This window comes from Talpa europaea (genome assembly GCF_964194135.1).
Source record: "Talpa europaea genome assembly, chromosome: 10".
Taxonomy (NCBI): domain Eukaryota; kingdom Metazoa; phylum Chordata; class Mammalia; order Eulipotyphla; family Talpidae; genus Talpa; species Talpa europaea.
The window spans coordinates 82,578,162-82,592,648 of record NC_140077.1 but is presented as its reverse complement, the minus strand read 5'-3'; the positions used below and the strand labels follow the sequence as shown (position 1 = coordinate 82,592,648).

The following is a 14,487-nucleotide window of genomic DNA, read 5'->3' as shown; positions in this document are numbered from 1 at the left end:
GATTGCATTTTTCTTTTTAATTCAGATCTGAGCACTAGTATTCTCTCTTTTCAGACTCCTTTGAAACAATCCTGGAAATAGTATTGTTTCTTTCAGTTATTCTGTAAGCTGACATATTTTCATGTTGGCACTTAGTGTTGTTTGGTGTTTTATCTTATTTTTGTATCTTTATTGTCAGTCTTCACTGGCTACACTGTATGTTCTGTGATGGGAGGAGCTTATCTGTCTTGATCACCCTGTTCTCAGTACAGACATAGGGAAAACATTCAGTAGATACCTGTTGAATGATTGGATTTCATGTGGTCTGTGTCTTTAATTGACCATATGTTGGTATGTGTTGCAATGCCCAGAGTTGATAAATTTAGCCATTTATTTCCTGGGAAGGATATTCCAATGATTATTGAACTTGAGTGCCCAATTAAATTAGTAATGTTAGTGAAATTCCTTTTTAAAAGACATTCTCATGAAACCAAATATGTTATTAGAAATGACAATTTTAATACTTATAAATGTAGATTGTGCTTTTGTGAAAATCAGCCCTTTAAAAGCAACTTTAGCTTTTTTATTTTTTAGTAGTATCACACCATTCTTTCAGGCTAGGAACTGTCCAAGCTTGAGAGTTTTAATTACTCTCCTACCTTCATTTTTAAAAATGAATGCTAGTATTATTATATTATGATAAATTTTTTTTTGTTATTTCTGAAACTTGAGTAATGCAAAACAAGTTGATAAACAGAAAAAGATGCTGAGAGGGGAAAATTTTAATTTAAATTATCGGTGAAGCTGAATGATGTACTTTACCTCTTGCTTGTTCTTTTGCATATTATTAAAATAAAAAAATAATTAGAATGTCTTTAGGATATATAGGCTATTTAGATTTCTTAAAGAATATAATGATGTTAAAATTGCATTTGTTCAGATTGTTAGTCTTCTGAAATTTAGATAAGAAATTTGAAACTTCCAAAAACCTGTTACCAAGAGATTTTCTTCCATGAATTATTCTTTCTCTTCAACCTTCCTTTTTGACTACTTTCTATCAGAATTTCAAATGAAAGTTCTTTTACTCCTTGTATCTTCAAAAAATAAACCAGAACCCATTTCCTTGATCTCACTTGTCCTTCTTTCTAGTTTCTTCTGTATTTTCCTTTATCACTAAACCTTTGAAAGAATTGTCTCTACTAACCATTTTGCATTAATTCTCTCTCTATTGTAGTCTGACTCTGACTAAACCAAACTGTTCACACCAAACTCATACTGTGACCCAAATACTGGATACTTTTGATCTCCTTACCAGAATTTGATTCTTCCCTCTTCCATCCTCTTTTTTTTTTTTAAAAATGTTCTTTTCCAAGGGGTTGTTGTTAAACTTTCTTTAGCTACTTTTCCTTCTGCCTTTCAACTACACATTTTTATTCTCACTTTTCTAATTACATATTCTCAAAAAGAGAGAATATGTCTTTATTCTAAAATTATGTCTGTGTTTTGATATTCTAGGCTTACATATCTCACTGATTACCTCGTAGTTCTTTTGATAACATCAAATGCAACCTGTTCCAAATGGAATTGATTGTTTTATATTCTTTCATCTTCCTCAAGCTGTTTCTTTTCTCAGTTGGTTTTTCCAATAATTTGCTTAAGCCATTCTATTGCTTGCCTCATCTAGCTTCTCTCTCTTTCCCCATAACAGTAAATGACAATATTTATATAACATAGAGGGAAAACCTGAGGGTAAAATTATCCATATGGGCTTTGATAAAAATTAGTATTATCTTTTCTATACTGTGCAATAAAGAAATACATATTTTTAGAGAAGATATTAAATATTGAATTGCATAAAATTGCTAAAATCTTCAAAATTTTGAGAAATTTGAATAATGTAATTGGTTATGCTCTTTAATTTTTTTTAATGCTTAAAATGCCTATATACATTTGTTGATGAAGATTTTTTAATATCTACAAATTTTCACTAGTCAGTGAGGGAGCTTTTTCATTTGAGATATTCTATATTATGTTATCCCTTTGTAATCTGATATGCCTTGATTGTATTTACTGAGTATTTTTCAAAAGAGCTACTTTTCTATTTCTTAGGCTTCTTTGTTCCTGTAATAAAAAGGGGAGATAAATTCATACAGTTAGCAAAAAATGAGTAATTCTGAATTTGTGAACTATATTGCTTTAGTATTTTCTATGCCACCATAAAATATTTTTATACATTTATCTGAATTTTTTGAGACCATACAAATAGCCTCTTTAAATGCCTAACAGGCATATGAAAAAATGTTCAGTATCACTTGTAATCAGGGAAATGCAAATCAAAACTATGAGATACCATCCTACACCAGTGAGAATGGCACATATTAAAAAAAACTAGCAACAACAAATGTTTGCGAGGATGTGGAGAAAAAGGAACTCTCCTACCCTGCTGGTGGGAGTGCAAACTGGTCCAACCACTGTGGAAAGCTGTGTGGAGGTTCCCCAATCTGCTAAAAATGGAGCTTTCATATGATCCAGCAATTCCACTCCTACTTATCTACCCAAAGGACACAAAAGCAGTAATTCAAAAGGACATCTGCTCCCCTATGTTTATTGCAGCACTATTTACTATTAATAGGTAAGCTATGGAAACAACCCAAATGCCCAAAAACAGATGATTGGATCAAGAAGATGTGGTACATATACACAATGGAATATTACTCAGCAGTCAAAAAAGATAAACTCATGCCATTTGCAGCAAAATGGATGAAGCTGAAAGGGATCACGCTCAGTGAAATAAGCCAAAAAGAAAAAGAAAAATACTGGATGTTCTCACTCAGCAGGAATTTAGAAAACTCAAATAAGGGATCAGGAAAAAGACTAATTATAATAAAGTAAAAATCAAAATCAACAGGCAACTATAAACCAGACATACTACAGAGACGGAGAAGGTAGTAGGATCAAAACAATGGTGGTGGGAATTTCACGGGGACTATAACCAAGATGAAAATGCATACATTGTACAAAAATGAAAAATGAAATTAAAAAATGTATAAAATTAAAAAATAGCCTCTTCACGATGAATTATTTAAATTCATTTAATTTATATTAATAATAATTTGTAATCAGTGAGTCCTATATTTCTAAAAGCAAATAATTAAAAAAAAAGTTAGTGGCTTTATATGGCACAAATTTTGAATTTTCATCAAGAATTAGACCTTGAATTGCTTGCTAACATCAAAAGCTAGTAAACTAGCAAGCGATATTGGAAGGGACAAACTATCCTTAAAATAGCTGTCCAAAAAAAAAAAAAAAAGTCCTTTTTTTTCCCCCCCAAACATCCCTACTACTAGATAATAATGGCAGTAATAATCATGCATGCTAGGAAAAAACTAAAAAGGTAAAGAAAAATTAAGCATCTCATAATGTGTATATGTAAAGGAGAACCTCCACTGATGATAACCTGATTGAGGATTTAATAATAAATTAGAATGATTCAACTGATCAAGGATAGAATGATAAGGGAGAAAGTCAGTATTTTATGGCTACCTGTTAACCTGTTTGCAGGACACACTAGTTGGGAAGTTTTGTTTTAGAGTCTTTCATCTGCCTGACATCCAGAGTTACCTTTTAAAAATGAAAATCAGAAAATTTTTACCTTCCTGGTCCTAAACTTTCTAGTGGCTTACTATCATTTTTGGAATAAAATAGAATTTTTTTTAACTCATACCAAAAAAAGTTCTACATTGTTTTCAAAGAATTTGTATATATTTGTAGGCATTCCAAGCCTGTTCCATCACAGAACCTTTGTGTCAGTTATTCCCTTGCCTGAAACCCCCCTTCTCCTAGAACTTTGCTAAGATCTGCTTTTTGTAGCATTTAAATTTTCTCTACTTCTAAGTAATCTTCTCAAAAGGCCTTCCAATTTTTTCTTTTTCTCATCATCATTTCTTACCAACTCCCATTAGTTCTTACTCCCTGATTATCTCTTGAATCTTCTTACTATACATTTATCTTCTCCCCAATTGAGCAAATCTCTCTCCTATTGGTACTCAACTTTATCATTAGTCTCTGCAGTGAATCCCCTGTATTCTTAAATAAAAATCTGAACTCCCATGTATGGCCCCCACAGTATAACATGTTATTTTTTTCCCTAATTACTTTGCATGAGGTAGTTTCATTAAATTTATTTAGTTCTTAGATTGCGCCATTTTCTCTTTGATCATAGTTGTATTGCTAAGGGGTCATTTTTGTTCTGTATTTGCCTAAGTCTTACTATACCTTTGGTCTACAATTATGACCTAATCTATCTGCCCATACAAGCCTTTTCTGAATATCATGGTCTTCTGGGTAAGGTTGATTTTCTTGCGTTTCTTTGACATGTACCACTACCCTTATCATACTATATTTAAATATTTTTTTCATATTATCCTTCACCAGATTACATGTGTTTAGTCATATTTTATTCATTCCACTGTCCAGTGACTGGCTATATAAACTCTCAAAAAATACATATTGAAGTAATGTTTTGAGGCTACTACAGTGCTTAATATCTATTTAAGATATCACTTTGGTTATATATAGCTTTGGTTGGTGAAAGGATTTTTTTTTTTACTTTTTTAGTTGATGTCTGTGTTGAATATTTTTATTCTTTAATAAAACATTTTCATAATTTTGATTGAAGCATGAATAAAAAATACTATTTTTCCCCCCCTCCCTGTATAGTTAAAGCCTTCCATCTTAAATATGATGAAGTTCGTCTGGATCCAAATGTTCAGAAATGGGATGTAACAGTATTAGAACTCAGCTATCACAAACGTCACTTGGATAGACCAGTTTTCTTACGGTTCTGGGAAACATTGGATAGGTAATTTTGATCCTGAAATGCACTAACTTCTGCTTTATTCCTGTCAGTTAGATTTTAGTTTACTTAAAATTGTGAACCATATCCCCCAGCTTCCTTTTTGAAACATTGTTAATTAACTGACCTACAGTAAATAATTAACAAATGTTTGTTATATTGACTTTACAAAGGACTTTTTATAGCTTAGTAGAAGAAAAACTAAACGTTTGAGTCAGAAGAACTAAATGGTTTTGTGATCTGACTAATGAACTATATGCCTTTCTGAACCTTGTTATTTCTCTGTTCAAAGGGCTTGGATTAAGTGATACCTAGAATGTTTGTTTGTTTTGGTGTAGCGGGGGTCAGCACAGAAAAGTGTCTGATCTGGAATTTGATTTATGGGTAGCTCATAAAAGAAATCCAGTAGTTGAATTAATTTTAGTTGTTGGTATAGAGTTCTTAAAGCCCTTTATAATAATATCAATTTTGTAATTGGAAACTTTGAAAACAGTATAGGATCACAGTTAGCACCATTGAATCTTTCTTCCTAATTGAGGCCATTAAAATCCTTAGCTTTCTTGATATATATTTCTCTACTGAGTATTATGGGTTTCCTCAAAGTCAGAAGTGATTGAGTTACCCCAATGATTACAGTTGATAATACATTAAAGAGCATTATTGTAATATACTTAGTATAATAATACAATTATAGTAAGGACCAATTATTAAAGAGAAACATTTGTTACTTGAGCCAGAACCTGTCAGATTATTTGCTTCAAAAGCCCTTATATTTACAAATGTTACAGTACCAGTTTTCTGGTTTTTTACAAAATATCCTTTTCTGTTGATTTTGTTTTTTTTTTTAATTATCAGCTTATTATATGTAATAATCTAAATATTCTAAAATTTATTTAATCTTTATAACCTATTGTAATACTCTTTTTTCAGGTACATGGTAAAACATAAATCCCACTTGAGATTCTGAATTACTTGATTTCCCCTTTTCCTGGAAATCTGGATTAAGAAGCATGGATATACCTTGATGTAAAGACTGACACTCAAGCTTTATGAATTTATCAAGAACTTACAAATGAAGAAGGTCACAGATCGATCTTTTATAAGATCTTATTTGATGCTTTATGCTTCAAAGGGATGATGCCTGTCATCCATATAAGCAAACTTTTTGGCTTACAATTATTTTTTTAATATTAGCCTTCTAGTCTGTAATGGAAATTGTATATTTTGATAGAAGTTTTTTTCTCCATTGGTTAAAATTAGCATTACTTAAATTTGTTTCTTTAGAAAATAAATACAGGTTATAAATGTGTGTATATTTAGAGGTTTTAAGGCTCTTTAAGCCATCTTGCTTCTGATTTTTCATTGCTCTTTAATTCCTTTTATTGAAAATACTGTTATGACTGGTATTCAATTTTAATTTCTGGAACTTTCAAAACCAAGCAAAGGGATGTGACTATTTTGAATGAATCAAAATATCAATCTGTATGTGTACTATATCTACACTTTATTTTAAAAGGAATAATGAAAAATCAAAAACAATTCTTCAGCTTTGGTTAAACTCTTTAGCTTTTTCAAGACTTCTTTACTTATAATGAATACATTTAATGAATGTACATTCTTCTCACTGACTTTGGTGATTTTAAAACTTAGAACAATATATTTCTATCTGTGATATCTTTCCACTTGAAAAATTTCAAAACACAGATTAAAAATCCAATAGGCTATAGTTCTTTTTATTTTGGGATCCATAGTATGATTCGGGGGAAAGTAAATGTGTTAGTCCTACTGCAATGTAACTTAACTTCCGTATCTTTTCTCATAAGTTCACCTTTGATCCTTTATATGGTATAGTATTTTGAGTCTTCTCTTTCTAGGCATGTTGATCTTGGAATTCTTATCTTACATTATCCCTAAATATTGATAAAATATTCCAGACACCAAAGAACACATTTGCTTAATTAAGTGTCTGAACAGAAACAAGATAAAAACACTGGTATTTTTATGTGTGTGTTCAATATCGTATAAAATATAAAACCTATATTTTAACTTAGTAAAATATTTTGCTACTTCTCTACTTTAGACAGAGTATTGCATCCAAGGTACAGTGAATATGCATTTTCCTTGAGTCTTGATTTCACCTTTTACTACTTAAAAGCAACTTGAAACCTAAAGAGTTTTTGTTATTAGCCTTTTTGCTAATCATTCATCTCATGTCATTTTTCCCCTTAGTGATCTCTCTTTGGTTAACCTATTTTTTTACAAACATTTAGCTCCTTTTTGTTAGGCTAACGTTACCTAGCCTCATTTTGAAATTGTTACCATACAGATGAGAAGCACTTACTATTTATTTTTTAAGTAACCACAGAAGTTCATACCAGTAGTGAATAGAAAAATATTTATTCATATGGAATTCACTAGATTCTTCAGAGGAAAGGCAGTTAACATTTAAAGTTACTAAGTTTTAGGATATTTATAAGGTTTAAACAGATTCTGCCCCTTTCTTTCCTCCTTTTCTGCATCCTTTCTTGAAAAAATAAAAGAAAACTCAAATTTGTTCACATTAGAATATCTCAACATATGAATCTGTCTTCAAAATAAATTATGTATTGTTTAAACTTTCTCCATGATAAAATAGTTAAGTACTAGAATCTGTAATGTTTTAATGTAAATTTACTTGTTAAGACTACTACAAGTGGACATGAACTACCTTTCTATAAAGATTTTTAGTATTTATACTTAACGTCATGTATGAAATTTACTTGATAAAGAGTGGTTAAAATTGGGAACATCTACTTTAAACAGGGTTTATTTTTCTATTGTGATTTTGCCTTATGTATATTCAAAGGCTTCTGGAAATACTGTAAGAAACATTAGGAAAAGAATTAATATGCTATGCCATGTATCTTAAAATCAAATCCTTAGTGTATATCTCTTTTTTGGCAGTTTGATCCCATATTTAGGTCCTTGTAATTTATTTTCTAGCCACTGATTTGGCGGGGGGGAACCCAAAATTTCAGTTGATCACTGGTCATTCTCTCATGACTCCAAGTCCTACAAGTAGCACCTATCATAGTGCCTTGCACATAGTAGGCATTCAGTAAATACTTAAATGCATGGATGAATGGTGAATTTTCAGTATAATAGACTCATTGCAAAAATGTACTTTGACTAATTATACTTGGTCTTGGAGTTTGAAAATACAGAATTATAAAGAATGAAAAAGTAAAAACAGGTATTTTAATGGACAAGAGTATACATTAATAAACTGTAAGTTAATGTTAACTGGAGACATTCTTGACCTGTCCCCTGGTAGAGGAAAATTCCGTCTCTTTTTTCATAGAACACTTTTCTGAGTCAGGTAACAGAAGCTTATAGGTTTTCATCATAGTTCTCAACCCTGACTACACAGAATCATTTGGGAGCTTTTAAGAATACCAGTGCTTGAATCCTGATTCTGATTTAAATTATTTGGGACAAAACCTCATCATCAGTATTTTTTAAAAGTTCTCCAGGTAATTTTATGCTCCAGAAAGATTGAGAATCTCACTGGTTTAATTTGTTATTGAAAACAATACCAGTATTAAACATCCAGTTTTTTCTTTTTTGTGGCCACCCTTCGCACTAGAACATCTCCATTATTGTTGGTATTGGCCTATAGTTCCTCATGATAAATTCAAGTTTTATTTATTTAATATAGGAGTATTTTACTGTTTAATATTTAAACAATGTTTAATATATTTCATTATAAACTAGTATTATAGTTTGATTTGTTTCCCATGTGTCCATATCCTTCACTAACTCTTTTTTAACAGCAGTATGACAACAATCCATACAGAAATAACTAATTCATGAGGAAAATTCTATAATTCTTAAGGTAGAAGAAAGTAAAGTATTAATTTATCTGCCATGCAGAATTAGACAAATAGTTTGCTTATGAAAGGAAAGCGGCATACATTTTAATTGGTCTACACAGAAAAATAAAGGAAATTATTCATTTAAAAGTAAAATTCACTATTTAATAAACATTAAGGGAAGTATTTTTCCTAAATAAAAATTTTGTGACTCCTAACAAAATTAAAGTGATGACATTGTTCTTTTTTGGAGGGTGGGGGAGGCGGTATTTAGTTGCCATACTTCTCACTATTTAACAGTTCCATTTTATTGGTGTTAACAATACAAATGATGACAGGATATACATATGCAGCCAGAAATAAAATGCCATTTTGCCATAACTATTTTTAGAGTCTTAGATGTTGAACTATAGTTTATAAAATTCTTTGAAGCCAACAGTGTTTTTATAATTTTATATATACAATTATAGAAGCTGCTCACATTAAACATGAAAAATTTAATTGCTTTAGCCTTAATATTGATCGAAATTTATAACTTAGTTGGATTTGATGTCTAACTGGTTACTCTTGACTATAGTTTATTAACTTTAGAAATAAAAAGGTGAGAAATGGCTGAATTTGATTTAAAGTAAGAATTGGATTAGAAATTTTGAAATGCCATGTCCTATATGTTCTAACCTACTCATTGCCCATATTTGGTTATATATTGACTTTCCTACTTAATGGTTTTTGTATCATATATTAGAAAAATAATTACAATAGATGTATAAAGAGTCACATTTAGTAAATACATAGTAGTTAATAGTATTTTAAGGTTATTGATTTGTTTGGGCTTATATGTATTATTTAGGTAGTGTTTATAAGATTTGAACGTTATAAATGTGTGCTATTAAATGAATAAGCTAATGAAAATAAAACTAGTTTTATCGCCAAAATTCCAAAAGTGGGTTGATACTGTGTGAAATTTAAGCAAATGATCTCTCTCTGAGAGTTCTGTTTGCCTTTCAATTCCATTTCTAGCCCCTTTAAATTTACTAAGATACTTAATCTCCACGTTTGATAATAGTGCTTAATATGTAATCCAGTTCTGTACATACATGGTTTAGGCAGGTTTAGCTACCAATTTGTGCTGTTCTTCAAGCAAAGTAGTTTCTGAATGGAACTTAAACTTAGACTACCAAATGACCTGATAAAGTGTTGTTCTCATTCTGACTCTATTTCACTGGGTTTTAAGATTTTGGTGTTAATTTTTAAATACAATATTTTGTGGTACTTCACATTATGTGTCTTAGGGACATTCTCAACCCTGTCCTCCCAACCAAAATAAGTTACATTCAACCAAGAAGACATACTTTATTTTGAGATAGGATATGGATAATTTTAGTTTTGATGTAAAAGTGTTTCACAGTCTTTTTCTCACATCCTGTTCATCTGTTTTGAAAATAAATATAGAAGTTTTCACTTTGAAAACTAATGAATTAATTGCATTTACAATCTCTTTAAGTTAATGAGTTAAATGTAGAAAATCATAGTTTTTCATAAAGGTAAAACTACCTGCTCTGCTGAACTTAGTTTGGTTATGGTCAAATGTCCTCTGTTCTTGTTTGTGCAATAGAATTAAGAGTGTGCATACTGGTAAATTGCAGTATCTTATCTATCTTCAAGTTAGAGCATCTTGAATTAAACATTTTATACTTTCAAAACAGACCACTTCCATATCATATCAAATCATTAACACATCACCATATTGATGGTGCCAATTATTAATTTGTGGATCTTCTGCAGCAGAATTTCTTTTAATGAAGAATTTAATGGGCCATATTCAAACTTAATTTCCACTCAATTCATAAGTGGACCCTAAATACCTATTTCATTCTGTTCTTCTGTTCCTTTCGTCATCTGCTCTTGGAGTGAGGATCCATGTAACTAAAATAGATATAGCTTGAGTTGTGAATGTTGTTGAATTTTTTTTAAGGCTCAAAGGTGCTAGTATATAAAAAACAACACATTGTCAAATAAGCTTATTTCCCCTCATTTTCTTGAGCACTTTCAATCTTGTAATGATCAGCATTTATGGTAGGTTGGAAGACTTTTTGCTCCAAATTTTTGTAAATGATCATAAAAATCATTAAAAGTAGTTCTGGAGAAGGCTGTGTCGTTGAATCTAATAATTATTTGTAGATCTTTTTGCACAGAACTATTTATAACTCAGCATCATGCTGAGAATATTGATTATATTACATAACTAATGTAAATAGTGCTGAGGCTACTGAGAGATCTGTTTATCACATTTGGATAGACATTTTATTGGGCTGTGCTTTATTTGCCAAAAAATTCCAAGTGGAAACACATTGGGCTGTATACAACATTCACTGTGATAAAATACAGTAATTACACTCATGGAAAAAATGCCTTCGTCGAGTTTACAGTGTTAAAATTGTAAATATGGTAATGACATCTATTTCTCTTTTAAAAATTGTTAATATATAAATGTGTTAATGTTTTTCTTTAAAATGAAATAGTTTGAAAGTTGATGTATCAAGTATGTGTAATGCTTGGTGAAGACCCAATGAGCTTGCTCATGCCTAAGCAGTTATTTTAGCATAGTTTGGCTTCTCTAATGTTTATGGTGGTTTTGACTGTAAACCAGTTTTAAAATGTTTGTATTCTTAGTTATGTGTTTTTGTTGTGCAGTGCATCACTGAGTTCAAAAGGAAGTGTAAGAGTTACTGATGATGAAATAAAATAAATCGAGGACTATTAATGTAGTTTGAAAGCAAGTTGATGCAGGAATATGAGAAATAAATTACATGGAAACTCCAACTCAGTGAAAAATGTAGTAGGATTTGGGCAGCAAATCCCTTTGGGGTTATGGTCATGAATTTAAGTGAACCAGGGAAAACCTGTGGAGTGATTTTTCTCCAGCAGCCCTGAGCTGCTTGATTGCGAATATAAGAGAAAGAAAAGCTAGATATTTAACTTTTGATAGAAGTAGAAGCAGTCCAGGGAGTTGAAAAAAGAGGTATCACCCACTTTTTGAATGTCTGCATTACACCCCTTTGCTTTTATGAAAGATTTACATCAGTACCTGTTTTTGCTAGCTGAAGTCTGAGGAGGATTTTTTCTTATATGGTAAGGGTGTTCAGCATTTGTTTAGCAGCAACTGTTATGAAGGCATTGTGTACCCCAGCAGAGGGCCACCACCAAGCTCCTATCCCAGCAACTACTTTATGTAGGCTGGATATTTGTCCTGTCATTCCTGCTTTTATTATATGTGAATGTTACTTTAGATTTTATGTATTATTTGGAAGATTCTTTTTTGGATCTGGGAATACTCAAATATTTTCCCATGCCAGTTAGTGGTAATTGTGTCTTTGCTTTAGGCCTTTTCTGCTTGTGAAAGGTTTCATAGGAAATCTCTACTTTCAGGTAGCCAGAGAAACCTGTGTTCTCAAGGTGATGATTCTCATACCAGTACATGGAATGTAAACTGTTCAAGGAAAAATGGTAGGAAAGAGCTGGTGAGTTGAGAAAGTGCTGCTATTACACACGAAAAATGGGATGGTCAGACAGTGGGATGTGTGAAAGGAAGTTTTAAGAAGTGATATATTGATGAGAAAAAGTCAAGACCTGGAAAGTGACTGAGATAAGGGAGGAGTCAAAGATTTGTGAGGTTGTTATCCATGTGAGTGTTGAAATAATCACAATAAGAATACAGATGACTGGGAAAACAGCCACAGGCTAGTGACTCAGGTCAGTGACAATGAGAAAAAAATTGTAACTGGACACCACACCAGCATGAACTTTAAAGAATACATCCTCAAAGTCTGACTGTATATCAAGAGATCAGTGCATGTACATTTTAAATATTTCAAGCTTTAAAAAGGTATAGATTACATCACAATTCTTCCCTCAGCATGCCTAAAAATAAAGTTAAAAGTAGTACTTGTCCAGTTAGCACAGACTTTGAGGGCTTATACTAAATGTAAGTTCTTCCTCATAGCCTCCAATCTTGTCTTGAGTCTGATATGTCTTCCCAGGTTTGCTTCCATGTGAGTTTAGTTTGTGTCCTTTGCCTCTTTTGAATCCAACATCCTAGGGGGTGTGTAAAATCGTTGTTGAAAGATCTGAATTCTGCTCTCTTCTGAACTTCCATAAATGGCCAATACTGGGGTCACTCCCCTTAGTTGTATGCTCATATCTTTACTGGGGGAGAGCACCATGAATGGTTCAGAAACTGGTTTGTGAGTACTGGAAAAAATGAATCCCTACAGAAACCTGTGGTAGGAAAGGGGTTTTCACTGGTTCTTTGGGCAGCCGCTTATTTCCTCAGTTTTACTTCGTTCTGGATTTTGGATAAGAAATCTTAGAATGTTGTCAACTGTCTTTTCCTAAAAGGGTATGGGTTAGATGCTACTTTCAGCCTTATGTAAGCCTTGTACTGTAGGTATGACCCAAGTATGGTTCCACTTACTTCAGTGTCTCATCCAGAAGTGACCTTACGTATTCTTGGTTTGGGAAACAAGCCATGAATTCCCAGTACTGTATTTCACAAGTGTGTGTGAATATAAGCATCCTTTCCTCTTATTACAAAGGGTAAATTGTCCAATCACATCAGACGCTTGTCCTTTCATATGTCTCCTACCACCTCTCTCACTGCCAGAGTTTTGTACTGTTAATCTTCCCTTCCTAGCTTGTATCTTTGTCCTATCACCCTGGACTTAATCTTTTTCCACCACATGTAAACTCCATTGCATTTTTCATCTTACATAAACGGAATTCTAGAAAGATGGTTTGAGTAGGTGAGAGCCTGACCCAATGAGCCATGGACTAGAGGAAAAGCCATGCAGTCCACATGTGCTGTTCTAGGAAGACTAGCTTCAGAGTATCTGCCTGCTGGGTTGCCCCACGCTGGGCTCAGTTCCACATCTTCCCATGGGGCTGGGGGAGTATGAGTTCTTGCAAATACAGGAAACGAGGTGGGGTTGGTTGAACTCTTGTCTGTGATTGCAGCTGGCAACTTGCGGGTTAGAACATCAGCCCACAGACGCAGAAATGACTGAATGTTTGTGGGTTTATTGGCACTGAAAGCTTCCCACAATTTGACTTGTGTTGAGTGGGTATGAGTAGACAAAGGGAAATAGTCTAAAGAAACTTAGGGATGGCATCCACAGAGAGAACTTTTCAGAATGGGTGGGGTGGTAAGAAAGAATTGCTGGTGGAGATGGATGTCACAAGGAAAAAGCACACAAGGAAATTCAATCGGTGTAAAATTCTAGAAGTTAAAAACCCAACACATCAAGTCTAGAAAAAGGAAAATGACCATTCTTGATGGAGTTTGCCTGGGATATACCTCATAGTAGTTATCTGTACAGAAGCAACCTGGAAGACATGGAAAGTGTAGCAAGAATGAAAACACCTGGAAGATAATTTGGGAATATTTACTGTAAATGAAGAACTTCAAGAATAAAGAGGAAACTTAAAGGCACAATTACCAAATTCCAGAGGGTAATTGTTTCAAAAGACCAGATTGCAGGCAACATGGTGTCTTTGAGGGTGGACACTCAGGCACATGTTTCATTCAAGTATTTGCCCATTTTTTGTCAATGACACACTTAGTTGCTGGGGATGCAGGGTGAGTAAAGACCTGGGCCACACTCTCATTGAGTAGAGGTGAGGGGAGCGACAGAAAGCAAATCAATAAATATATCAGATGATCAGTGATACAGAAATGAAGCAGAGTGATGAGGCTGTGTTGGGGGAAGGTCAAGGTGGCGTTTACTATTTTATACGGGTGGTCAG

At 32.7% G+C, this 14,487-nt stretch overlaps 1 protein-coding gene across 1 annotated transcript in view; it reads left to right on the top strand.

Annotated features, from left to right (window-relative positions):
* The window catches only part of CDC73 (cell division cycle 73), a gene marked incomplete at its 3' end in the record, with an annotated part of 96,454 nt that extends 90,653 nt beyond the window's left edge, over nt 1-5,801 (top strand). Inside the window, exons 16-17 of the mRNA XM_084245225.1 lie at nt 4,699-4,840; nt 5,765-5,801. Of these exons, the coding sequence (XP_084101351.1) occupies nt 4,699-4,840; nt 5,765-5,801 (179 nt within the window). The remainder of the gene's footprint in view (nt 1-4,698; nt 4,841-5,764) is intronic.
* Nucleotides 5,802-14,487: the final 8,686 nt, after the last annotated feature.